We start from the raw sequence: 27,369 nt of genomic DNA on the forward strand, positions 1-27,369 counted from the left end.
TGGCCGAGCCATGTATAAATATTCATTAAATAGTTGCCCGAGCTTCCAACCAGGCTCACACTGCAGATACACAGCAGAATCGATCTCTGCTCTTGGAAAGAGAGACACATACGACCAACACGATCAATGCTATAGGTGGAAAGTGCTATGGGAATGAAAAGGAAAGTGCAGCCATATTTCCCCCTGGGTTTTAGCAGGTACTTCACTGAGAACGGTCTCCCTACTGTGACCCCTCTGTTCAGCTTAACAAAGAATTGCTCATTTCTGAAGCGGACTAGCTGAGCTTGTAGTCTTGTGTTCTATCTGGAAGACTTTAGTAGGTCACTCCTTTCCTTTTCCAAGTCTGAATGCCCTAACGGACCAAGAATGTTTAAATTCATTTCTCACCTACAGAGGCAACGGTTCTGAGCTACGACGGGAGTATGTTTATGAAGATCCAGCTCCCCGTGGTCATGCACACAGAGGCTGAGGACGTGTCCTTACGGTTTCGATCCCAGCGTGCATATGGCATTCTCATGGCAACCACCTCCAGGGACTCGGCAGACACCCTCCGCCTGGAGCTGGACGCAGGGCGTGTGAAACTGACGGTCAACCTAGGTAACAACTCACCTTCCCCACTGAACTAACACCTTTCACTTTTTGTTCCGTTCTGCCTGCCAACATTTATCCAGTAGCCTGTTTGCCATGGAAAGTTAAAACACTTAATGGTCTCATTTCCATCATTTAATTTAATTTAGGTTTTGGGGGCATCTTTTTATTGTTTTTTGTTGTTGTTATTATTGTTGTTTGTTTACCATAATTTACTGTCTTGTGGTTCCTACCACTGAGGGTTCTTGAAAGGGAAGCCATCCATATCAATGAGGTTAATTGAAAATATAAATCATTAGGCTTGCAGAGGCCTCAAATCGAATTTCCTATTATCATATTTACTGGCATTCTGATTGGCTATAGATGATATCCTTTCAGATATATCTACTGAGACAACATATGCACCAAATATCAAATTTCCACTTTGTGATCTAGGTCAACAGTAGTTTTTCTTCTATTCCATGGGCTTCTCCTTTCAATAGTCACCTTTGTGGTAGCTCATCTTTTCTGTTTGGAAATTCTGTGTGGTGATATTCTGCTATCAAACAGCAATCCACAACCCTTCAATGCCCAAAGTCTGCGGCCCTCAGCAAACAGCCACGAGAACACTAAAAGCACAGGCTCTTCTTCAGAAAAATAATGCTTTCCTGCTTCATTATAGAGTTAGGCAAGAGTCGCTACAGTAAAACCTCAACAACCCAGATGAAACATGGGGGAAGGCCAGGCCGAATTAAGAAAATATCTGAATTGTAGAATTAGCAAAAATTAAACAGTTTGATTTTCAGTTGCATTCGAAACACAAATTAATAGCTGAAAAAAAAATCCTGTTAAGGAAAGGTGTTACTAGGCTGGCTTTAATGGATGGATAAGAATTATCCATAATTAGCACATTGTTTCATGCAGGTTGGGCCATCAATACATAGTAAAGTAGTTGAAATCAGCTTTCTCCCTAAACTTGACCTTTCAAAATTTGTTTGTTTAATTCTTTTCAGGTGGTCTATAGTCAGACTGAATGAAGAATTATAAATAATCTGCCCAATAATTTTCAATATTATCATTAACTCCAAGAGGAGCACACATTAATGAGGTTTTACTGTATTACCTGGAAGCAGCAATAAACACCCATAAAACTTAATAAACAGAGAAAATAAATAAGCAGAGAAAAATGTGAAACTATGTAGATTAAAATAAAAAGTAGGAAATGTGAGGAAGTAAGGCATTTATAGAAACCCCACCTACATTTTCTAATTGTGCTCAGCAGAATGATAGCTCATAAAATATATAATTGTTTCATTACATTCAATTAGTATTAGTTAAATTAAGTTAGATAATAAGGGTGTTTTTCAAAGATCACTGAAGAATACACAGGACTCATTTTCTGTTCTTTTAGAGTTCCCTCTAGTGACCATGATAGGTTACTACAGCCAATCAAAATAAATTGACTAATTGCAGTAAAGAGGCTGCTAGCCGAAGTGGAAACACTCCTGGACATTTTCCAACAGCAAAGCATTCTGTGGAAAGAGCTGTGTAGATGCTGGTCCTTGGCTGTTTGCAACCACTTTTCTGATGCGGTTGACGACACATGACAAACTCAGCTACATGGAAACAGAATCTAGGTTTATCTTTTTCCTGTTCCCCAAAGGCATTAAATTCTACGACCAAAATTGACAAATATTTACCTATACATGAAATAAGCATAAAACACCCCACATAGTCCTTTAAAGATAACCCTTGTAACCACAGTCTGTGTTACTCAGATCAGACACCCTGTCCTTAAAGAACCTGCTCTTCCATAAGAAGCAAGTAGAAGAAAGGGAAAATCAATAGCAGCAGCAACCATGACACTTATTGCATAAAGATGGCATTGTTAGCTCCTAAGAGAGGCATAGGCTGAGGAATGTTCTGAGCAATGACACTACTTCTTAGCCACTAGAATTTCTAAAAGAAACATAGTGTTTCTTTCCTCCACTGATTAATACAAGGCGTGGAATCCAGCCAACTTCGGGCTGTGACCTCTTTGTCCAAGCAAAACCAAAATAAGACATTAGGGTGAGGTGAGAATAATTGCCACTTGCTCTCCATGGACCACCCCGATCCTGAAAGATTCCGATGGCCTTTGTGGGATACTAGCTTTTGGAGGTCCAAGATGTCTGAGCTTCGCTGAGCTTGCACCTGCACCCCGTCGTGACGGAGCACTTTTTAATTACGCTGAAAACAAGGATCTGTTCTTTCACAGATGGGGAGGAAGTCGCAGCCAGTCCAAGTCAAGCATCTTTGACAGTTGACAATTCTTTATTCCACTTAGATTTGTCACCATGTAGCTTTGTTTGAATTGGCCATTTTTCAAACCTTCCGATGTTGTTTCCAATGGCGAAGTTTTATAACGATGAATCTGGGTTCTAGAAATACGTAAAGTTATGGAGTGGCCATATTTGCATGTGTCTGTCCCCGGAAGGGTGGACTGTGATTTTATTGGATGTCTGCAGCTATTACCTTGAAGGATAAATTTTCATTTTTCATCTATTCTTCCCCATCTAGATTGTATCAGGATTAACTGTAATTCCAGTAAGTGCCTATTCAAAATTCTTAAAATGTTATTCCTCCATTATGATGTAAGCTAGTCAAGAAAAAAAAAAGAGCAAGAGAAAGGCATTTATAAAACTCATGAATTCACTTTTGACATATACCAGTCCATCATCTGGGTTGTAAAAATTCATTTTGAAATCTGTCCAGTTGAAGACTTAACAGCTGTAGTCCCTACCGCTAAGGGGCAAAGAGGCGACAAGTGTTTCTTGACATAAGGTACAAACGCCTCTATAGACCTTTGGATAGGTCGAGTAGAATTTGTATTTTGCCAGATCTTGGACTCCAGTAACTCTCTTCTTCATGACCAAATTTGGAGAAAATACTATGGGTCCTATTTCCTTCACTTACTGTTTTTATCTCTTAACGCAAATACAGAAAAACATGTAATTCCTTTCATTTTGAGAGTTAGTATTAAATCTTTCTAAATTCAACCATTTACATAGGAAAATGTGTTTTTTCTAAGTTATAAATATACAGAAAATTACTTGTCTAAAGAAGTTTTTCTTGTTCCTAACGAGTATTTACATGATGAATTTTTACATCCTGATCATGTATCTGCAAAAATAACTAAATCTGTGATATGCATGCCAAATGATTAGTCAGAAAAGATGCATGGACTGAGTTTTATTTGATTGTGGACTAGAGAACCTGAAAGGATATAAGGACTGTGATTTTATTTTGAGTTGTAGTCTTATCTAAAGAGTACATTTACTTCCTTTCTTTACATAAATATTTAGATTTTTCTTTTCCAGGTTTTGCTGACCACATTAAAGAATCTCCTCCAATGTTAACAGAATTGTTAGCTATTTAAATAAATGGTCCTCACAAGCTTCTAATCTCTCATGGTCATAATCAGTAAAAAAAATTGCCTCTATCCTTATAAAGTGCTGAATGTGAGTTGATGGAGTCTAAACCCCAAACCACGGGCTGTGTTTCCAAGTGGCGACAAGCTATCCTCTGAGGAACAAATGGTGGTCTTATGCTTACAAATCGATATGCTTTATCTAATGGAATTTTTACAACTTCCAACACTGTGCTTCTTATAACTCAGATTTGCTTCACATACTTTAAGATTCATTTTAAAATAGCAAAAAAGACGGTCTCTGATCGTAGCAAGAAAAAGGTCATGGAATCATGACTTCAGAAAAATTAAATTCATAAACTACCATCTCAAACAGAATAGCTCCTGAAATAATTTGTTAAAACTCTGCAAGTGGAATTTTCAGGCACACCCCATCTCCTCTCACACCCCATCTCTTCTCTGTCATACTCCTGAGCAGGTGCACAGACTTTGCAGCGCGAATCCTGTGGTCCAGTTTGCCTTCAGCTCTGGGGCACAGATGCAGGCCAAGAGGCAACTCACACAGATCTGTGCCTTAAGGCAGCTGGAGATATTTAGATTCTTCCCGAATCTTAGGAAATCCATGTGAGAAAACATGTTTCTTTTTAGACTTCTGCTTTATGTACTCTTACAATAAAACATGGGTTTTACAATTTATAAATGTAACCACGTAAATGCTAGTGTTTGATGGAAATTAATCCAATGAAATGAACTGTGTTCTTCAGCTACATAAATTAATTTTCAAAACATGTTTATAGTCTAACTACTACATTCATGCATTACCTTCATTTGGCTTATAAGAGTCTGATCTTAAGTATAGTCGTTTTTTCTCTGGATATTACTGAGAATATTATCTTTAAGGATAAAAAACTTTGCTGGTGGGTGGCATTTTCCCCCTTTTAAGAGGTGCTACATTTAAGTTACTTGATTTAAATGAATGACTGTGACACACCTTTCGGTGCACACCTTGTACAGGACTGTAAGTGCCTTAACTTGACAGCAGTCCCAGGAAAGAGCATTCAATGATCAGGTAACGTTTCATTTCCTTTTCCTTTGTTTTATTTGTGGAATCTTGGGCAGGTTTAACAAGAAGCCCAAGTTCTATCAAGAATTCGTGTTATTATTCAACTTTGAGGAGAGGGAGGACATTTTATATCTAATAATGAAAATCTAACTCACAGTGATTAAATAAGCAGAGATTTCCACCGGGAGTGCATTTCCTACCCCATAAAAAATAAAAATATCTGCCTTGCAGTATAACTTGAAGGTTAATGAAAGTTCATGTATGACATTTATGACCTTTGAGTCATAAGTTTGTATGAAACTGAGATGAATGTACGTTGATTAAATCCCAGTCATATACCACCACCGTCTCTAAAATTTATACCAAACATAAGAAGATATCAGCTGTATTATGAAATTAATAGGAAATATCTTAATTGATGTTCTTTAAGAATATTTCCACTGGAAATATATAAACTATAACATAAAAGATTATCTTGCGTTGAGAGTTATTACCAAACTTTAAATGATTAAGTTTGAATGAAAACCTCCCCAAATTTCTCTATACTCACTCAGAATTGCTCTGTTTCCTGTAGTGGCGCCATCCTTCCTCACCTCCATCCTACCCCCACCAACCCCAGTTTACAGCAGATGTTCCTTGATATGCAAAAGAAGTGATGCATAGTACCAGACTGGCCAATCTTTGCTATTGAAGGATAGGCAGTAGGTGAGGGGGGAGAACATCTGGCTGTCAGTATTCAGACCTGTGTGAGGATAAGAGATTGCAGATATGTTTCTTTTTCAGCCCTTCCAGTGTCAGTAGTTTAGATACAACAACAGACTCTTTCATGGACAGGCTTTGGCTAAGGTTCTTTTGGGAAAGGGCAGATTTGAATTCCAAAGACCATCTCTGTCAGATTCTTTGTGGCCAATATTTCCCCCGTAATAGGAGAAGCTGTCAAGAAATGTTACATGTTTTTATTTAAAACTCAAAAGCTTATTTTCATGTGTGGAGAGGTTACATTTGAAAAAAGAACCTTCTCTATGAATAGTGGTCATTTCACTGTCAAAACATGCTTTGTTGTTTCAGATTACAAACCGAATATCTCTGCAGACATTCCCAGACCAATCTCAGCTCTTTGATGTCCATTAGCTTATGTCATTCCTAAAATATATGTGACATATACAACTTGGAATTAGATTAAGGTCATTGTTTGCAGATTTGTGGACTGGGAGGGGACCAGCGAGGTGTGTTACCTACGGGTTCTCCATTCTCCTCTGTCCAGGATAAGAATAAAGGCGCAGTCAGATTGCTCTTGCCTCCTTAATCAACTCCAATAGTGAGATAACAACAATCTACCATCATAAAGTAAATGTATATGAAAGTTGCTAAAAGAACTGCCATCTTTTAATGTAGATATTTTCTTCCCTGAGCAGTGAAGGGTAAAGAGAGATGGGAAAGGACTGTAAGTAAAGTGACATTCTTTTAACAGAAAGAGGAAAAATTATTTGAATTAACAAAAACAGATATGTTGTAGAGTGTTTTACATAAAATCATTTCTGCAGAAATGTATACTACGACAAACTATTCCTTAATAAATTATTACCAAGGAAATCCAAGTCAGAGTGAATAGTCCTTTTATGACCAACACATGAATTATTTGCATGAAAAGGTGAGTGTTTGATAGTCTCTTGCCTACTCCATAATATTAATTGCCTTAAGAAGTCTTTTAAAGATATAAAGAATGCAAAAAAATCAAATGCATTAATAATAGGGTCATATTCTGCATTTTTTTAATGTCTGCCAAAGTACATAATGTGATGTCTTGGTCATGCTATCTCAGAGTGACCAAGGCAGTCTTCCCCAAACCTCCCAACAATAAATCCAAAGTCATTAGGCTATGTGTTTATATTGTTTTCCCCAAATTTGGCCTTTACAGTGGCATGTTGCATGCTTCAATAGTTCCAATTTCTCTCTCTCTCTCTCTCTCTCTCTCTCTCTCTCTCTCTCTCTTCTAGTAACTTTTAAAGTTGTTAGTGCTATATATACTCTTTGAAGGTTTAAATACATTGAAAATTTGAAAACTAAACTTGCTCCTATCAACTATAGGTGGGTCATAATTGTCATATAAATAACTACTTTAAATATGTAGTGGATGCAAGGTTTGGTTTTGTTAGTATTTTCTTTTTTATTTTTATTTTCAAATCAATGACATAATTTATAGAATCTGCTTATTGCCCACAGGAAGGCTTGAAGCCACCTCTGCATCCATATAAAAATGGATTTTAATAAACTCATAATCTCTAATGCTTGTTTGCATTATTTTTGGTTTCTTTATGCCTTTACACGTGCCTAGCTCTTTCTTCCTACCAAGATTTACTCTTCCCACTTCTCCATTTCCAATGTTGTTTTCTCTGGTTCTCTTTTCTCTTATTTTCTTACAATAATAAACACTCTCTGGAGTTGAAAATAAAATGTTTTATTTGTCTGACCTTCCAACGGTTTTGGGCTTCTTACAGAAAATGGCATATCTAAGATGCAGAGAGAACAAACTTGCAGATGATATTAATGTGGGTAGTGTCAAGGGTTGAAGTTCAACTCCTTTTATTTCTAGCTCAATGTCTAAGTATTGGAGGGAAAAGGAATCTAAGGCCAAGTACTTAACCTCACTTTTGACTTGGATATAATGGAAAAAAAACGCCCTGAGTAGTTCGTTTTGGAAAATGTACTATGATGGATGTCTGGAGTGGATAATAAGATCTCCTTATTATCATTTTATTACCAGAATGAAAAGATCAACTGTGTATTAGTTATCACCAATTTCTTACGTAGATCAAAGTGGAAAGCAATAAAAGATTGCAGAGTGTCAACTAGTGGCACTTAAGCCATGTTAGATTGCCTTCATCAGGCGGCCACTGGCAGCTACTTAAAAAGATGTGAGGACATTTCTGGGGGCTGGTCCTTGTTAACATGAAACAAATGTTCAGTTTGGAGCAGCTGCCTGGTACCTAAGAGCAAAGATGTGCAAACGGGAGTCTCCTGCCTCGGCTGCCACGCAGCAATCCATCACTTGGCTTGTAGGACTCCATCACTCATTGCCTCTCAGTGCCTGCTGCAATTTATCTGCCGAGGATATGAGCTGTTCTGTTTTGTTTCTTTGTTTTTTTCTTTGTTTTTTTTAAAGCTGCAAGTATATATTAAGAAAAGGAATAGGCAGTTTATAAATGATTACTTTTGGCAAAAATCTAAGAGAAATTACATATAAAATATAGAGACCATCGATTTCTGGTGAAAAACAAATGGCTTAAAACAGGCAAAGAGAGCGGGCACATAACAAGTCTTTAGAAAAATATCAAAATTGAAATAAAATTTAAGGGAAGCCCATTTTGATTGTCCACATTTTAAATTTATGAGAATTATAAAGAAAAGTGCACTTTTTCTTTGTGCATTTAAGTGGCTACATAGATTGGGAAAATTGTAATGTGAAGGCTTGGAAAGTAGAAGATGGGAGTCTATTTCAGTGAATAATTAATCTGCCCACTGCCTATATGCAAATATAAAATGCTGCAGTGTTTTAGCAGATTACTCTTTTGTGTGGGATAAGAATTCATCTTGAAATCGGGCTCAATTATTAATTTTTCACTAAGGCACTTCCTTATTGCTATTGCAAAATGCTGTGCTCACAGTAATGCAAAATTTCAGATTCCTGGTGACCCAGTTCATCCAATTCTCCATTGTCCAATGTTGGCATTGTAACAATGGCCTAGGTAGATATTGTCGGACAAACCTAGAAAGTTTCAGAAAAAATGTTCTGAACTTGATATTCCCTTGGGTTCTGTGAAAAGGAATGTTTCTTTTACACAATCAAATGTCATCAAAGACCACAGCCTGTTGGTCAGATATTTTTGTTTGTTTTACTAGAAAAAGCTGGTCTCTAAACATCCACTATTTCCTGCATAGTCTTGAGTTTCTTCCTTTGTTTGTGTTTATTTATTTACTAGAGGCCCGATGCACAAAATTCGTGCAAGATTAGGCCTTCCTTCTCCCGGCTGCCAGCATCAGTTTCCCTCTGGCACCTGGGACCCGGGCTTCCCTTGCAGCCCTGGCTTTGTCCGGAAAGTCATCTGGAAGGACATCCGGTCTAATTAGCATATTATGCTTTTATTATTATAGATTGGTAGGGAAGTAACACTGGTTATAGCTTCTCCTTTTTCATGTCTTCTGCTTATTCCTGGTGTCTCCTGCTTCATGATTTCTGTTCACTGCTTTGTCCTGTGCATATCTCTTGGCTTTTTGCTGCTCCTGTACTAACTATTGACATTGTATATGTTCTGTATTCAGACTCCCCTAGACAGAGGATCTAGTGGATTCATTGCTTATTCTTGTTCTATGGAACAGAGATTTCAAATCATGTTGCCTCATAAGCCATTGATCAGATTTTAGCTTTGGGGGCTGATGACACTAGTGACCCAAGCAGCTGTAATTAGAGTGGGTTGGGGGTGGGGCACACAACATACTTCCCTCAAGGGGATGTAGGAGCAGCAGGCTTTCCACACAAACATCTTTTCTCTAGGTTGTCCGATTAAAACTGTTTTTACTATCGCTGTAAAATACTCATGTGGATTACAGTTTGTTCACATAATAATGACTAACATATGGTGTATAAGCCAAGTGAGCAAGTCTCTTTAAATCAGGGAGGAAATGCAAGGGAATGTCAAAGAATTTGGAAACTGAAATGTTCAGTGTGCTCAGAGCTCTTACCCAGTTCTTTCACTTGTTACCAATGGGAGCACAGAGCAAGATGGTAAGAAGTGCATTGTAAAAACGGTTTTCCCCAAAGGTAAAGTAAGAAATTCTAAGAGTATTTAAATCACTGTTATTTTTATTGTACTTGGACTATTTGTTGTTATTTGTTCTTTGAATGAATCATTCATATAATTGTGAGAATTCTTCACCCTTCCCAGGTTATCAGTCTGAATATAGACTTGAAATATTTATGCATAGTACTATTAAAATAAATTTCAAAGTCAATTATTCTTTTTAAAATAGATGATTATTAGAATTAAAATTGCTTTGGAAATGTAGGCTTTAAGGTAAAGATTACCAATTCTATTTTAAAATTTGCATATGAAGAATGTACATAGCCCGTTGAAATTTACTCATTAAATTGTCAGATACATAGAAGAGTTAGCCAATTTTGGAAATCAGTAAATTTCCAGTGTAAATAAATGTGTACTAATAGGCAATCTGAAGAATTCTGAAATGTTTACATTTTCCTAGGTGCAAAGGAGAGGTTTATGCATGTGAAAACTAAACCCAAAATATTATAAAACTAACACATTATAATGGCACCACAAAATTGCTTGCATAGATTTTTCATGCATTATGAAAGTGCCCAGTAAAACAAAATGAAAAAAGAAAGTACTTAAAAAGTTGTGCAAATATTCCCTTAGAATATACATATATTCACCTAATAGTATTGAAATAGGCAGACAAAAATGGAGTTAGGACATGATAATGATTCAATAATGTAAAAATAATAAAAATAGCAATAATAATCACATATAGGAATTCTGAACGTGACATTGTAGATTATGAGATTCCTGACATGTTTTAATTGATAATTTATAAATTTAATTATTTTATCTGAAGATTTAGTTCAGTAAGTCAGCTGAGGTGCTTTACCTTGTCAAAAATGATATTTTGATAACTGATCAATTATTTAAACTCCTCCATTAAGTAAAATTACTTTAGCAAATAAGCAGTTAAAAAATAATCAATACTTTCTATTTTGTTATCAATTATGAAATTGAAAAGGAGTTGCAGTAGCAAAATTGTTTTTCTACAATGTTTCTTTAAAATGTCTATAGAACCTGATGATGAAATTCTGGGTAACTTTAAATTTATTTTCTTTTGTTAATCATATATATGTTTTAAATTTTCTTCAATAACTTTTTCCTCTACTCAACAATTTAAAATAAGCAATCAAAAGTGAATAAAGTCAAATGCTCTGTTAAGATCTATTTAAACCAAACCCACCATGATTTAGGGCAATCTAGGCCTACACTGCAATATCTGTTTCTATTATGGTATGTATATTTTATTTTTATTTATTTATTTATTTTTTAAATATACTTTATTGATTTTTTACAGAGAGGAAGGGAAAGAGATAGAGAGTTAGAAACATCGATGAGAGAGAAACATCGATCAGCTGCCTCCTGCACATCTACTGGGGATGTGCCCGCAACCCAGGTACATGCCCTTGACCGGAATCGAACCTGGGACCTTTCAGTCCGCAGGCCGACGCTCTATCCACTGAACCAAACCGGTTTCGGCGGTATGTATATTTTAAGTGTACATTTAAATTGGGGGCTAATTTTTCCACTAATTTTGACCTACAAAATAGTTAGAAGTAGTCTTTTTTAAAGCAACATTTGGCTCCTAATTTGAATAATATTTGTTATTTAGAAGCTAGACGAAGCAAAATATACAAAAGTAGCTACTGTTTCAGTCCTTAGAAAACATTATTAATATCTTAAATGCTGGTATAACACATCATCCTTTGCATATTACATATTATATCTTGTGTAATATGTATTTCTTTAAAAATACAGGGTCATGGTGTGCAAATATTTTGCACTATGTACTTTTATTTTAGCAACATATTGTAAGCATATGTCAAGCACGTGACTATAATATGTAGTATTTTTAAAATCTAATCTATTGTTTACCTCAGATTTTATGCCAAAATGATACCAGGTAGGTTTTCATCATTGAGCCAGTTGAATAAATCTATATGTACAAAAGTAAGTTCTAGCATGATTCATCAGTGATCTCAGATCACTCAAATGGGCACTGGTTGGAAGCATCTGTAAGCAAGATGGAATACTCATAAGAGAGAAGATACTTCTAGGTGTGTTGGTGAAAGTTATTATCACTGACTATAAGCTACTAAGTGGAAGTTTCACTAACATAATTTTACCATAGGAAGATCAATTAGGAACAAGCACACAGACAGAATTTATTAAGTACAGTAGTTGGTAGACCACCTCCAAGAAACCTCCAAGCAATAGCTCCTCAGATTAACCAAGTTAATTTGGCATAAGATTTAATTGCTAATAGCCATTGATATAATGGGGAAATCACCTTTGTAGAATAATTTCTGGATAGTAAAGCAAGCCATTCCTTTCAGGAGACTTTGATTCAAAGACAACTTCAAACAAAGAAGTGATCCCAATATTTTTCCAACTACTAAAATAAATGATCAGAAAGAATAGCATTCAAGTTCATAGCTAACAGCCTGATAAATAAACTAATGATAAAAGAAACCAATTTAGTTTTCACTAGCTCTTATTACAGTATTAAAATTCAAAATAAAGAAGGATTTCATTGCTTGGAAAAAAATTTTTTTATCATTCTAATTTTTACATGATGGATGAATAAATTATCATGCATTATTTGTTCATAACCTTCACTAATGAAAGAAAGAAAAAAGATCAAAACAAATCAGACACTACAGTTCAATGATTCTAAAGATAAAATATTCCTTATCCTATCGCTTAGAATGCATTTTCTTAAAAAAATAGGTTTATAATGTTTACAACAAAAACTGAGAAATAGATATTTAAGCATTATAATGATTTCTTAGATTGTGTGTGGGTGGGAGGAGGGAGGAAGGAAACAAATAGACTTAACAAAACCAGAAACTTAGATTTATTTATTTTTCTAATATGATTGTTTTTGGAGAAGGTTTCATAAGAATACCTGCAAAATACTGAGGGACAGCTGAATTTTGCAAATTTAGTCCTATATTTAATGATATTCAGATGCACTTCCATTGACAAAGATATGGAAAATAAAACACAGGTAAAAGCCATTGTTTCTTGAATTATGCAAAAATATGCATTCTTCTTGACTTTTCATAAAAGAAATTCTGTAACAATTATAGTAGTATGTTCAGATAATAAATGATATATTTAATTAAATAAGCATTGCATTTGTGACTACAATCATAGCTATGTTTATGGAATATCAGGTAGAATATTTGTAAGTTTCCTAATGCTCAGTACCTGTATGCTTTTACTTTCTTTTTTCTTCATTCAGATACCTTGGCATTGTGTATTGCATAAGACATGCTTAAATAAGTAGCAGCATAAATCAAAGTAATTTTTTTATTTTCAAGTTACACTAACATTGAATACCTTTCAGCTTATAATGCTTACTTGAAAGCACATCAACTGTTTAGTACTTCATTTTATACCTGCAAGCTATCCTTTTATGTGATAAGCATTTCTTGGAAATGAACTTTTTTTTTCCTTAAAATAAAGTCACAGTCCAAATTTTTCCTTTCATTATATTAGGTTTATTTTATTCTGCTTCTTCCTGAACTTGCCAGTTGAGCTAGAGTAGATATAGAGAGAGCTGTTTTAAAACATTCTTGTAGCAATGTATGTATATAATTGGTGTTCATTTTTACTGTGTTGTAAATGTAATTATATTCTTAAAAGGTAACTTATATTTCTTAAAATGTTTGTTTTCACATTTAAAATTGTTTACATCAGATATATTTATCCCGGTCTGTCATAAATGGGTACAATCAATGTCAAAGCTATAGAGGCTAAATGTTTCTTAGTAGAAGACTGAAACATCATTTATTTGCATGATATTTATCCAGCTATGGAGCAGGAGGTGAGGCAGCTACAGATACAGACGTTTATGTTGTGGATAATAGAATAGGGTTGGTGTGAGTTGGGAAAATGGCAGAGGAATCTCCGTGGGTTTTTTTTAATTGTTTTGAAACCAGAAACTAAGGGCGGCCTGCAGGTGTCAATTACAACCTGGGAAGCTCGTCCTCTTGTCATTCAGAGGTAGGAAGTGCTGCTGCCAGGAGCCCTGACTCAGGCATCAAGCCGAGTGGCTTTTGCTTCTGTTTCCCTAGCTTTTCTCTCTTCCCATTATTGTCACAAAGACAGGTTTATTTCCAGCTTCTCAGGGGAAGCTTTGTCCTCAAAATCAACTGTCAAGTAAAACTTGGTAGGACCTGGAAAAGTTGATACAGATAAACCTGATTTTACACACACACACACACACACACACACACACACGGACACACGGACACACACACACACACACACACACACACGGACACGCACAAATATCCATTTTAATAAAGGCCGTGATTCAGAATTTGCAATTGCCTTATGCCATTTAAAACTGTCTTACATTGCTTTTAGTTTCTGTTGCTGTTGTCATTATAGTTTTTCGCTGATAAGAAAATAGGCTAAGCCCAGAAAAAAAAATTAGACTAAGCACCATTACAGATACGCTAGATTTAATGGCAACACTGAATCTAAAACCCAGGTCTCCTGACTCTTCAGTTCTTGAATACTTTTCCATTACTTATTTCTTTATACTCAGTGTAAAACTTTATGAGAAAGGGAAACTTAAATTGTCGATTTATTTATGTGTATCTTACAGGGGCCTGAAAACCAGCCCACAGGTTTCAGTAAGTAGTTTTATTGAAACAAACACACACCCTTTGTTTACATATAGTCTATGACTGCGGGAACGTATAACTCAACTACTGGATGCTATTGGCAGTTTAATGACCTAAAAAAGTTGAACAGCCATGTATAAATATAGAATTAATTTATATGTATAAGACAATGCTAAGTCTTTTAAAAACTGTATAGCATGACTAAGGAAACTTTAGGATTCATGTCCACATGATGCTCATCTTTAGCCCAGCTAACTGTGGTTGAAAAGACACAACCTGTTCTTAACAAAATGGAGCCAGTAGACGGATCATTTCCAGAAGGCAAACTAAATGGACCCAACCTGCCTCCCATCCATGCGGTAGGGTAGCTACGGCTTTGCAGAAGCTCCCATCAGAATCCTCACGCTCAAGCAATGGTTTAATTCAGAGAAAGAGATTAACCGCTCACATAACTCTATGGAGTTATAAAGTAGAAATTGCTTACATTTGATGTTTAAGGCAGTGAAGAAGTTCAAAACCAATCCTTTTGAACAGTACTAAGAGATAAGGTACTTGATACAGATGGTCCATTTGCGTATTTAGCATCTTTAAAATATAACGGTAGAGGGAGATGCTTCCTAAAGGGTATGCAATGAGTTTGAGCTTTGTGACTCAAAATCAAAAGGTAATCTTATAGATTTGATTATTCTTAAACCACATCCACCTTTCAGATCCAGAAACAGCTGTCATTTTAGTCTGGTAGAAACCTTTGATCACATTGCTTCATAGATTTCTTAGCTTTGTTTATTTCTTTTCTATTCCTCTTTACTATTTTTTCCCCACAGTCAAAAGCCAGTACAAGTAGGTCACAGGACATTTGCACACAGGCTTTCTTCCAAAAGAAACCAAATATAAATAAAATTGGTTCCAAAATTTGAAAATAAATTTAATGTACACTTGCAAACAAACCTGAAATTGGTAAATAAAGGCTTGTGTAATCTTGTTGGAGATATAGATGTCACCTAACCTCCCATGGAGTTTTCAATAAAATGAGTTTGATTATTTGTACATTCCTTGGAAGATATTGTTTTCTTCATTAAATACATTCACTATTAATTTATGCTCAATACTTTTAAATAGAATTTAAAGTGATTAACAAAAGCAATTTTAAATAATTGGGGAGGAAAGCCTATATGCAAAAAAATTTTTTTAAAGGAAAGAAAAGAATGAAGTTGCTAAATTTATATGCACGTTATAAATCTCGGTTTCCTGGTAGATAGAAATAAGGCAAGGTAGTCTGTTCTATAACTCACATGCCCTCAGAGGAAATGACCTACAAAATCTTCAGAAAGAGTCTATGAATTTGGACCATGTAATTAAGGGTGTGTCGAGAATGCAGGCTAGAGGGCTGATAGTGCAGACTGACCAATAATGACAGCATTGAATACCTCTAGACCTTGTTATACATAATAAGTGATGTTCTGGTAAAATAGTTCTTAATTCATAAACTACAAAAAATGTATTTTTAAAACAAATCCAATTTTTAAAGCAAAGGATTACTTGCAGACGATATTTTAAAAAGCCTTTGCTGCAGTTTTCTGATGAAGAAAAGCATCCTTTATCCAAAGAGAGAAATGAGCCCCCCTGAGGAGTCTGTGGAGTCTGGGTTTCTGGGTGATGCCTGCTTCTTTAACTGTGGGGCAGCTCCCCCTTTATATGGATTTATAGTCCTTATGCATGATTACAGGGAAGGGGGATTCCTCTGCTTTAAAAAGAATTATAAAACCACTGCCCTCCTTTAGCTCCTGGATTTTCACATTGCACAGCAGTAATTGTTCTGAGTAAGGGAAACTTAGAGAGATACTGGGTCAGAGTCTCCAATACTGCCTAGCCTGACCTGCTTATTTGAACAGGGGAGAGAATAATTTACCACAGCCAAGAGAAAGGGTTCCTTAAAAGTGACTTCCTTATTTCACCACACAACCTTCTGATTATTTTTGTTTTCTAAGTGAACTTGCCTGTAAAGCAGGGCCATGTCCTGGCCCACAGAATGGTGCATTTACCGCTCCTGTCTGATCCTTGTATTGATCATTTGATGCTATCTATGATCTATGAGGGATTCCAAGAGGACAAAAACAGAATTCTTCCCCTTAAAATTTGACTATCTAAATTAATAAACATTTTTAGGATATTTCAATCTTGTCCCACTGGTTTCATTTGAGTTGAGTAATAGGTCTAGAATAACTATCCTTAAAGTTCTCTCTGCTCTCTGCCTACCCAGGTCAAAACAAAAATGAAATTAAGAATAGTAAAAATAATAATATTGAACATTTTATAAACTTAGAGAACCCACATTAGAATTGTAGTCTTTCATGTAGCCACAAGGTGGGCAAATAGTACAGATCAGTTCTGGTCCTTCCAAGAATGACAGCATTTAAAGTTTGCTACTGGAGAGTATATGCCTTTATCAGATGTCCTTTTTTTACAGATAAAAATATAAGAAAGAAGGAAGGTAAATGATTTACTTAAGGTGACACAATTAGTAGATGTCAGTGGCAAAATCCAATTTTCACCACTATCTCCTCCCATAGTGAAATGGAGATGAAAAGTAATTAGCAAATGTGGTTATTAATCTGGCCAAAAACAGCTACCATCTTTTAAGTGTATCTCTTAATGGTTAAATCAATACTCTGTAAGAGCAGTAGATTTCAAAGAAGAACTTGCTTAGCTAACTGTGAATCTGCCATTTCCTGCTGCTCATTAAATTGGGGTTATCTCCAACCCTCTTAGCAGCAAAGTCTTAGCACCACCTGGAATTCATAAATGAGTAAGTATTAACTGAGATTTATAATATTCTCAACCTCTCTAAATCTGATTTTTTAGCTAAAAATTGAAAAATAATATTTCTGTGGCTTTAATAATAGATTATAGTAAGAATCAAGTGTAAAATTATATACAAGTTATAACTCCCTACAAAACACAAAGAGTGATTGTCTTTAAAATAGAAACAATGCTATGAACTTTTAAAAAAAATCTTTTAAAAATATCGCTCACTATTTTCCTCTGCTTGGGCTGCTATAACAGAATACCATGGACTGGGTCGCTTAGTCCACAGATGTTTATTGCCCATAGTTTTGGACACTGACAAGTCCAAGATCAGATTTCTGGCAGGTTTGGTTTTTGGTGAGGGCTCTCATCCTGGCTTGCAGACAGCTGGCTTCTTTTTGTATCCTCACATGGTGGAGAGAAAGAACTCCAATGTCTCTTTCTTTTCTTATAGGGGCACTAATTCCATCACGGGGACTCCAGCCTCATGAGCTCATTTAATCCTATTTACCTCACAAAGGGCCCACTCCCTCATGCCATCACATTCGGGGTTAGCACTTCAACATATGAACAGTTGGTCCATAACACTCACATTAATGCTGGGAGAAAAATATTACTACCAATGAGACATGTTTTGATATCCCCAAAGAAAGAAGAAATCTGAAAAGGAATTCAGATTACTAATGGCTTGAGTGACTATAATTTTGCCATTCAAATCTACCCAAGAGGACAAATGATTCTCAAGCTCAAAATGTCAGTAGTTACGCACCTTTTTTAAAAGTTCCAATTCCATGTGTTTGTAAATGTCTGAGAATATGAGATCTCAAAGGTACTGTAAAGATTAGCTAAAGATTGAGACCACCAGAAGCTGAATCTTTTAGCAGAATCCTGATTATGAGTGGATCATGCCCCAAATTAATGGTCCTTCCTCTACATCAGTATTCCTAGGTAGAGGTACAGTGTTGGATAGGGTTGTTCTTCCGCCATGACTTATGCAGAGGGTATGTAACATTTCCCATCATTCTGATCAATCTGCAAGTCATGACAAGGAGCAGATTTTCTACCCCCTTCATTCAGACGTGGGGATGCTAAAATTTTAAATTGCTAGCCGAAGGTCACGTGGCTGGGAGCCAGGATAATGCAAGGGAAAGTATGCAGGCGTTGGGTAGGTTAATCGGGACGGAACACTTCTCTATCACATTTTAACTCTATGACCTTGGGACAAGTAGTTTTGGTTTTCTGGGCCTTCAGTTCCACATGTGTAAAACGATAATACTGTAAAGATGAAGTAAATTAACAGATAAAGTGCCTGGAACATAACAAGCATTTCCCAGCCCCCGGCTTCTTTCTTAGTAGCAAATCAAGGACGAGCGACCACAATTTTTAGCTCCCCTCCCGGTCCAGCGCACTCTTTATTACACTTCATGTTGCATAGATAGTGTTGTTGTGAACTGAGAATATTAAGTGCATTTTTAAAAGCCTTGTCTTCCAAAATCAATCTCTTCACATTTTTAATAATGCAAGAAAGGAGCTTGAAGTTGGCCCACAGAGATTTTTACGAACCAAAGGGTTATTTTTAATTGGATTTTGTGCCTGTTGTTATGGAAATCGTTGTTTCATAGATTAAGCATTATGACTTTACTGCAAGATCAAGCCCAGAATGGGGTATAATGATGATATCACCCTTATGCTTCTTTTTCTTGACAAAACACCTTTAAAATTAAGAGAAGGGAAGTGAAGCTGCTTCAAAAGCACATAGTTCTAAAGGGAAAAAAAAGATCTCCCCTGTAAAAATAGCTTTAAAATGATGTATTCTCTTTTCAAAGATCAAAACTAAGAATGACCCTCGCTGCCAGTAGGATGCTAAGATTCTGCAGAGTTATTGAACATTCCTTTTTTCACCATTAAAACTAAAAAGAGTTCCTTTAATGCTGGAACTTGCTTTCAACATTTGGTCTCAAAGCATTTTTGCAGTTGCTGAGCTAACAGGCTTCCTTTAGCTATTTCGTGATAAATCTCCCTAACACTCTTCTATCTAGACAAGCTTTTATTCATGTATCCAGATGAATTTAACTTTTCTAAAGAAACAACAAGAGATGGTTTCTAATCTTCATGATGGCCCTGTGTAGACATGAGGCAGTTTGTCATGCAAAATTTAGCTTAGATAACTGGCTCATTTTAAGCTCCAGTGAAACCCAACCAAGGAATACAGAACTTGTATCATCAGTGACATCCTAAGAGAGAAATCAGGGAGCTGGGTGGATAGTCTGCAGTACTAAAAGCAAACAATGAATGATCTCTTGTCGGACTGACTACTGAGGTTTCTTCTTGGTGGTTCCCATATTTATTTGTTTCCTATTCTGTTCTCCTTTTCATTGGCATTTTAGTATGTCCTCCTGTGCTCCTTGAACATTAATTGGTTTTGTGGATAGAATTTAGTTGAAGAAATAGTGAAGCAAGTCCTGATCATGAATTGGATGAAAGTCATTAAACTCAATGACGCCATGCATTGCATTATTGAAATGTACTAGAAAATTTCATGACTTTTAAAACACTGAAATCCATCACCAAATAGTGTGGATCTTTAAAAACTTTTCATTATTTTTCTCAGTGAATCATAATGTCAGATTGGTAGAAATGCTTATTTTGGTAGAAATGCTTATTATTGGTAGAAATGCTATGAAATCTTTCTAGTTATACTAAAAGCTATTTTCCCTTGATTTGTGTGTGTGGAAGAGGGATATTTGTCTAACTTAGTCATTTCAATAATTTCCACGAAACAACTTTCTGAGATAATCTGTTCTAAGCCTATTTAAATTCCATTTATCTATGGAATTTAAACTTCTATAGATTCACTGGCAGTTACTTTCTTGGTTACACTTCTTGTCCTCTTTCTTTTAGTTTTTACCTGGGAATCCCTGTCCTCTACTGCTGTTTAATATCACTTTTTATTCCTTCCCACTCAATATGTGGCCATTTTTGGGGGGTTGTGACTTCTGTTTTCTTCATTTTTCTAAGAGGCAATACTTTTACCTACACTCATCTTCTGTGCCTCCACTAGTTTTAGTTTTTAGACACACTACATTTAAGAACTTGGTGAACATAGGAAGTACATGCGGTCAGAGTAAAGAGAGCCCTCACTCAGTATAGTACCCAGAGCAATCTCCTCTAATGCAGCCAGTGGCCACTCCCTGAAAATGCTTAGCTAATGACCTCTGGCCAGGTCTCTCCCCGAGGTCAGAGGTTACATGACTGCTAGCTACTACATTAGCAAGAAAGTGATAACTGCAAAAATCAGAGAACTTCTTAGAAAAGTAAAGGTGTGTGTACATGTGGGAGGCTTCCCAAGGCTGTATTGACTGTGCCCATTTATGACAACAGGTTCATTCGCTTGTCTTAGATCAATGCATAGTGTGTTGAAGATTCTTCTTAAAGTGTCACACCAGAATGTCTGCTAACTTGTCATTTTCCTTGCTTGCTATGACTCTAATGGGCTTGAAAATTGATCCAGCCAGTCTCTTCTCTCTTGCTCTCTCTCCTTTCTCTCCTATCTCTCACATTTCCTTTTCTCTTCTCTCTCCTCCCTCTCCCTTGCTTTCCCCTTTCTTTGTCTCTTTCTCTCACTCTCTGTGAGGTTCATTTGTTTGACTGATGCTGAGTGTCCATAATGACTGTTTGGCATATTCTACAGGCAAAGGTCCCGAGACCCTTTTTGCCGGCTATAACCTCAATGATAATGAATGGCACACAGTGCGTGTGGTTCGTCGAGGAAAAAGTTTAAAGTTAACGGTGGATGACCAACAGGCCATGACAGGTAAACCCCACTGTCCCCATCACCCTCTCCTTTACTGAAGCTTTAGACTTTCCCATTTCTTGCAGGTGACTTTGAAAACCAGGTGCACAACTCGAAGCTGATACACATAGTTCAATTGTGTGTGTGTGTGGTTTGTCTTTGGTTTTCTTTCTGTTTTAAAAGATTATTATATGTATTGGGGTGAAATTGATTGTTAAGATTATATAGGTGCCAAGTATACATTGCTATGATACATAATCTATATATTGCCCTGTGTGCCCACCACCCCACATCAGATCATCTTCCGTCACCATATGTTTGACCCCTTTGACCTCTTGCTACCCTCCCTGCCATCCCTCTGGTAACCACCATACTGTTGTCTGTATCTGAGTTTTTGCTTGTTTGTTGATTTGTTGCTTTCTGTTTTATATCCCACTCATGTGGTTCTTAGCTTTTTCACTGACTGACATATTTCTTGTAGCATGGATTTCTCGTTTTAATCCTTCAAATTTAAGTTAAATATCAACTCGGGTATTTCCCCCCATTTCATATTTACCAACACAGCAGCCTGTGCAACAAATTCCTAACATTTCTCTGAGTGCTGTCATTATATATTTAATTATTTCCTCACCTCATTTTGCCTGCTTTCTCCCGAAAGACTGTGAGTTTTGTGAAAATGGGACCCATGTCTGCTCCTCCTACCGCTCTCTTTTTCATCACCTGACACATGCACATACCACACACGCAGTCACTATAAGTGAACCAACAAGTTCAGTGTAAGGCTGGCAGGTTGTTTTGTTCTGCAGCAGAAATTAGCCCAGCTCTGAGCAAGGCTGAACCTCAAGTAGCTGATCTTGCTATCAGTTTAGGTACAAAAGATTTTATTTAGATATTGAGATTTTTATGTAAACACACCATCCAGTTGGGTGTTTTTTTCTATAGGAAATTGTCATCCATCTGCTATACCCAGACACTTTGATCAGAGGCATTCTGCTCATTTTAAATTACTCTTCCCATTAACTCTCTGGAAAAGACTGGATTTTTAAATGGTTGGAGCCTTAAAAATTTTTCTCCTTTAATGTCCTTAATTTTTTTTCTTAATGTATGTGGATAAGAGTAGAGGTGGCTACATTATGTATAGATGATTAAACACTGAAATAAATTCTGAGGAAAAATAGAGTTTTTCAAAGGCAGCCGTTAATGTTTTCTTAGTCAGTGGATAATGGCTTTGAGGCGCTAATTCTCTCTCTGGAGCAGGCGTAGCCACCATGACTGTCAATGCAATTTATATCTGCTTATTAAACAAAGAATAGGCTCTTGAACAAGGGCCATAATGATTTTCCTTGTAATTGGGCCATGGTGGCTCCACCACTGTTTTTGTTATTTATGCTCTGCATACATATCCTATTCCTTTGAAAAGAAAACAGACATTAGGTGCTATTTTTATCACTGAACTTCTCAGTCATCCTAAACAAAATGTGTTTCACTATTTCAGAGCTGCCAAGAACTTGACAATTTGGGGATAATATTTAATTTCAAGCATTAGGAATATTTTTTTCTGGATATTTCTTTCCTATCATTTGGCTTGTTAATGGAATTTTTAAGAAGAAATATGACAATTTTAGGATTGGGGTGGATTCACTGATTTAAAACTCAGATTTTAATATCATGAAAAAAATAAAAATCAATACAAGCCCAAGTGATTTTAAAGCTTTTTATGTTTTTCATTCGGTATGGCTTGTTAATTCAATGTTACTGGTATCTCTAGAGCTTTATATTTGACAATTATTAAAGGCTCATTTGATTTGCCACCAAAGAGAGAGTTTTCCAGAGAGCAGTGTGGAGGTCATTGAACAAGAAGAACTGAAGAAGGAGAGAGAAATGATATCATACAAGAAAACAGAATTGCTAAGAATTTAATCGTGTTTTTGCATCAGATAAACAAGCAGGAGACATAGTGGGGAGGAAGGAGGAGGACTGACAACTATATACAGTGGTATTTTCAGCTTTAAAAAGAAGTTTGCAGAGAGGGGATTTGAACAAACCAATGACTGATAAGAAAACACACCCAGGGTGACAGGACAGTTGTTACCAGGATCAAGGACTAGTAATCAGGTGTAAAAATTAAGTAGAGTCAAGTTCAGATTAGGGGCAAGATTTTTACACCAATAAGTTTATAAGCATCAATTAAGTATGTAGACAATTTTTCTTGCACAACAAAGAGTATGCCTTTTATATTTTACTTACAGGCATTTCCTTAAAATGCCACCTAATATTTTACTGTCCTGACTAAAGGCATGGAAATCTGTCCAGCGGGTTGAAGGAGACCCACATAGGTGGTTATTCAATCTTTATTACACCTGGGGGCAGGTCTAGTGAATTTTCTCAGGGTTTGATACTGGGATTGGCTCTAATTAATTATTTATTAATATCATGGATGATGGGATAGTGTAAGCTTAATAAATTTTCCAATTATGCCCAATTGAATAGTGAAGTTAGTAACCGGAGGAACTTGATTGCAATTGTAATGACCTTTTTGATTTTCAGAAGAATGCAAATGTCAGTTTAATTAAACAACAACAAGATGCTGGGAGTGAGTCACTAGCAAAGATAAGGTACTTCATATTGTATCTTAAAAAAACCAAGCTTACATCTTTTTTTATGTAATTTATCTTCAACCCTAAAGGTAGGTGCGATTATCACTCTGGAGGTAAAGTGATACTAGGTTGGCTCTCAAAGGGGTTTATAGAGAAATTTGGCAGGACGAAGAGGGATGGGGGATGAATTGAAGAATGAATCACCATATAAATATGCAACCAAGCTTCATACTTAAGTGTTTAGAGATTATAACTTTGGTAATGTGGACTACTTTTACTGGTATTCTCAAAATTGGACATACCTTGAATTTGTGCTCAATTTAGTTTTCCAAAACATAAGTGCAAGGAAAATGGCATAAATTATGGAAATTATTCAGCACAGAAAAAGGAAGGTGAAAATGACATACTTCAAACACATTTTCGTGGTTCATTATTAGAAACATAGTCAGTAGCTTTTCATTATTTTAATTGGTGAGAGGAAAATATACAGTCACATTATTTTCTTTTTAAGAACATTTCTTTTACAGAAAAACATCACTATGAAGCTGGAATACATCACTTTCTACTGGGTTGATTTAGGACAATCATTGTCTCTAACCCCTTCCCCTGTCTTCTTTCTTTCCTTCCTTCTTTCCTCCTTCCTTCACTCCTTCCTTCTTTCCTTCTTTCCTCCTTTCCTTCCTTCCTCTCTTCCTCTTTCCCTTTCCTCCCTAGCTTTCTCCCTTACTTCCTTTTCTTTTCTCTCTCTCCTTTCCTCTTAAACTTTCTTTCTCCCTTTCTCCATTACTCACTTCATTTTTTTTCCTTCTACTTTTAAAAAATATATATATTTTTATTGATTTCAGAGAGAGGAAAGGAGGGGGAGAGAGGTAGAAATATAAATGATGAGAATCATTGATATGCTACCTCCTGCACATCCCCTTCTGGCCCACAACCCAGGCATGTGCCCTGAACTGTAACCTCCTGGTTCATAGGTTGATGCTCAACCACTGAGCCATGGGCTCTTCTACTTTTTAAAACTCTGTAACTTTGTCTAATGAGGACAATTTTTATTAAGGCTAAAATTTGAACAGAGAGAAACCTGATCTAAGAAAGTTGTATTATGTGTTTCAGCCTTGCCCTTTAACATCACTTCTGTGATTTTACTATATATAATTGAATATCAAAGAGGTATTTGGATTCTTGTATCTTAAAATATGATGTTGTTATAAATTGAAAGTGCCTTCCAGATATGGAAAATAATAATGCATGATTCTCCCATGTAGGTCAAATGGCGGGCGATCATACCAGACTAGAGTTTCATAACATAGAGACTGGCATCATCACTGAACGGCGGTATCTGTCTTCTGTCCCCTCCAACTTCATTGGACACCTTCAGAGCCTGACATTCAATGGAATGGCATACATTGACTTGTGTAAAAATGGTGACATAGATTACTGTGAGCTCAATGCCAGGTTTGGCTTCCGGAATATCATAGCAGACCCTGTTACCTTCAAGACCAAATCAAGCTATGTTGCCTTAGCTACATTGCAAGCCTACACTTCTATGCATCTTTTTTTCCAGTTCAAGACAACATCCCTAGATGGACTAATTCTATATAACAGTGGGGATGGAAATGACTTTATTGTGGTTGAATTAGTCAAAGGGTGAGTATATGACAGTCCAATGACAAATGAAACGTTGGGGAAATGGGCCTCCATTTCCAAAAATATACATTCAGCAAAATGTATTGGCTTACAAGGCCATGGGCAGGGGTATACAAATAATATATTCATTTAAATTATGTAAGTATCTTATAAATTAATAGGGTATTGTGTAGTCTTTTACACCTACATTTCCATATGTGAGATATTATATGAGATATAAAGAACATCAGGTTTTAATTTATGCTATGCATTCCATGAATCTTACACTTCCAATGTGGATTGCCTTACTATCACTAAGCACACTATAATTCTACAAAATAATTCCTACAAATTTGTAGGCTAATTTTTGCTATGTTAAATAGATAATTCAAGCAATCAGACTTCTTCAATTTTACAAAATCCCATTTAACTCAAGCTGAATTCTATGTCCAAGTTCCTTGAAGAATTTAGAAAGATTTTTGTGAAATTTCCTTGAAAGTGTGATAAAAGTTTTATGTAATTTAATTAATATGGGTATTCATTCAGTAACTATTATTGCATATTTACAATGGGCTAGATAATGTGCCAGGAAATATATATATACTCTTGCTACCCCATGCATATCTCAGATTCCACCAACCCCAAGGCACGCATATGCAAGTATTCAATCCTAGGGGTTGTAGGTGAACACATTCAATCCTAGGGGTTGTAGGTGAACACATAGATAGAAAAGGAGCACTGTGAAAATTTTTCTAAGATGATCATGCGCAAAGGCTTAGTGTTTAGGGAAAATATGAAACGTATGAGGCAGGGAGTGAATAGTAGAGCTGAGACTTGAAGGATGAGTCCACATTTCAAGAAGCTGAGAAGAATTACCAGTTCATTGTGGTTAGCCAAGGCTTGAGGGAGGGGTGAAAGAGGGAATGATATATACTTTCCAAAATCATTTGTTCTGGCCCTGCCAAGGCATTAGGGGTGAGGCAATTCAATGTTTGACCAAATACAGCAGGCTAATTTTTAACTTGATAATTTTGTATGGCCCATGAGTGAGGCTATAAATATCCAAATGGCCCTTGGCCAAAATAAAAGCTTCCCCAACCCTGGTATAGACCCTAATTTAAAATATATATATTTTTTTCATTATTCTTTATAGTGAAGACAATAAAGAATCTGCCTTACTGTAGCAGAATAGTGTTTCCTTCTCATTAGGTGAGTTTTTATACAAGTCACTCACATGACTTCTAGGAAGGACAGAGGCACCTGAAAGAAAAATTCTCCTCTTGTAGTATAGAGTTTGACTCCATAAAAAAGTTCAAAAAGTGATGGCATTTTCCCACTGTCCTTTCTCCCCCCAGGTACTTACATTACGTGTTTGACTTGGGAAATGGTGCTAACCTCATCAAAGGGAGTTCAAATAAACCTCTCAATGACAATCAGTGGCACAACGTGATGATATCAAGGGACACCAGCAATCTCCACACTGTAAAGATTGACACGAAAATCACAACGCAGATCACCGCCGGAGCCAGGAACTTGGACCTCAAGAGTAAGTGCACCGGGTCAGAGCAGCGGACATGAACCCCATGGTTGCCACTCACCTGGCAGAGCTTGTGTGTGTGTGTGTGTGTGTGTGTGTGTGTGTGTGTGTGTACCTTCTGCAAATACTAACCAGAATTTCATTTCCTGCATATAATTAATAATACAACACACAAGCTTCTGTTCCCTCTTTAATGTGGCAGATACATGCATTTTTAATAGCAGCTCAAAACATGCAACACCTAAGAATGCATGCATGATTAAATTTTAAAGGGTGAGAGAAATGTGTTTGTTTCCATATTATAAAGAAAAATAGGCACTTGCAAGTTTCCGTTTGCAATCAATGTGGAGTCAAGATAAACAGATACCTAAGGAGTTTCTTCAAGAGTTTATTTGTTTTCTTTCCCTGGTGAGATGTCCTAAATACGTACAGCCCCTCTGACCAACCGGGGTACTGAGCCTGCTTATGCCTTTGTGCCTCCCACAGTGAGCCTCCCA

General features: G+C 36.3%; 1 protein-coding gene across 1 annotated transcript in view; it reads left to right on the forward strand.

The window, feature by feature from the left end:
* NRXN1 (neurexin 1) overlaps window positions 1-27,369 on the forward strand; it is a 973,903-nt gene that overhangs the window by 453,281 nt on the left and 493,253 nt on the right. The window contains exons 11-15 of the mRNA XM_023746047.1: window positions 394-597; window positions 3,127-3,153; window positions 21,011-21,133; window positions 24,975-25,356; window positions 26,691-26,881. Of these exons, the coding sequence (XP_023601815.1) occupies window positions 394-597; window positions 3,127-3,153; window positions 21,011-21,133; window positions 24,975-25,356; window positions 26,691-26,881 (927 nt within the window). The remainder of the gene's footprint in view (window positions 1-393; window positions 598-3,126; window positions 3,154-21,010; window positions 21,134-24,974; window positions 25,357-26,690; window positions 26,882-27,369) is intronic.

This window comes from Myotis lucifugus, unplaced genomic scaffold (genome assembly GCF_000147115.1).
Source record: "Myotis lucifugus unplaced genomic scaffold, Myoluc2.0 scaffold_6, whole genome shotgun sequence".
In the NCBI taxonomy this organism is placed as follows: Eukaryota; Metazoa; Chordata; class Mammalia; order Chiroptera; family Vespertilionidae; genus Myotis; species Myotis lucifugus.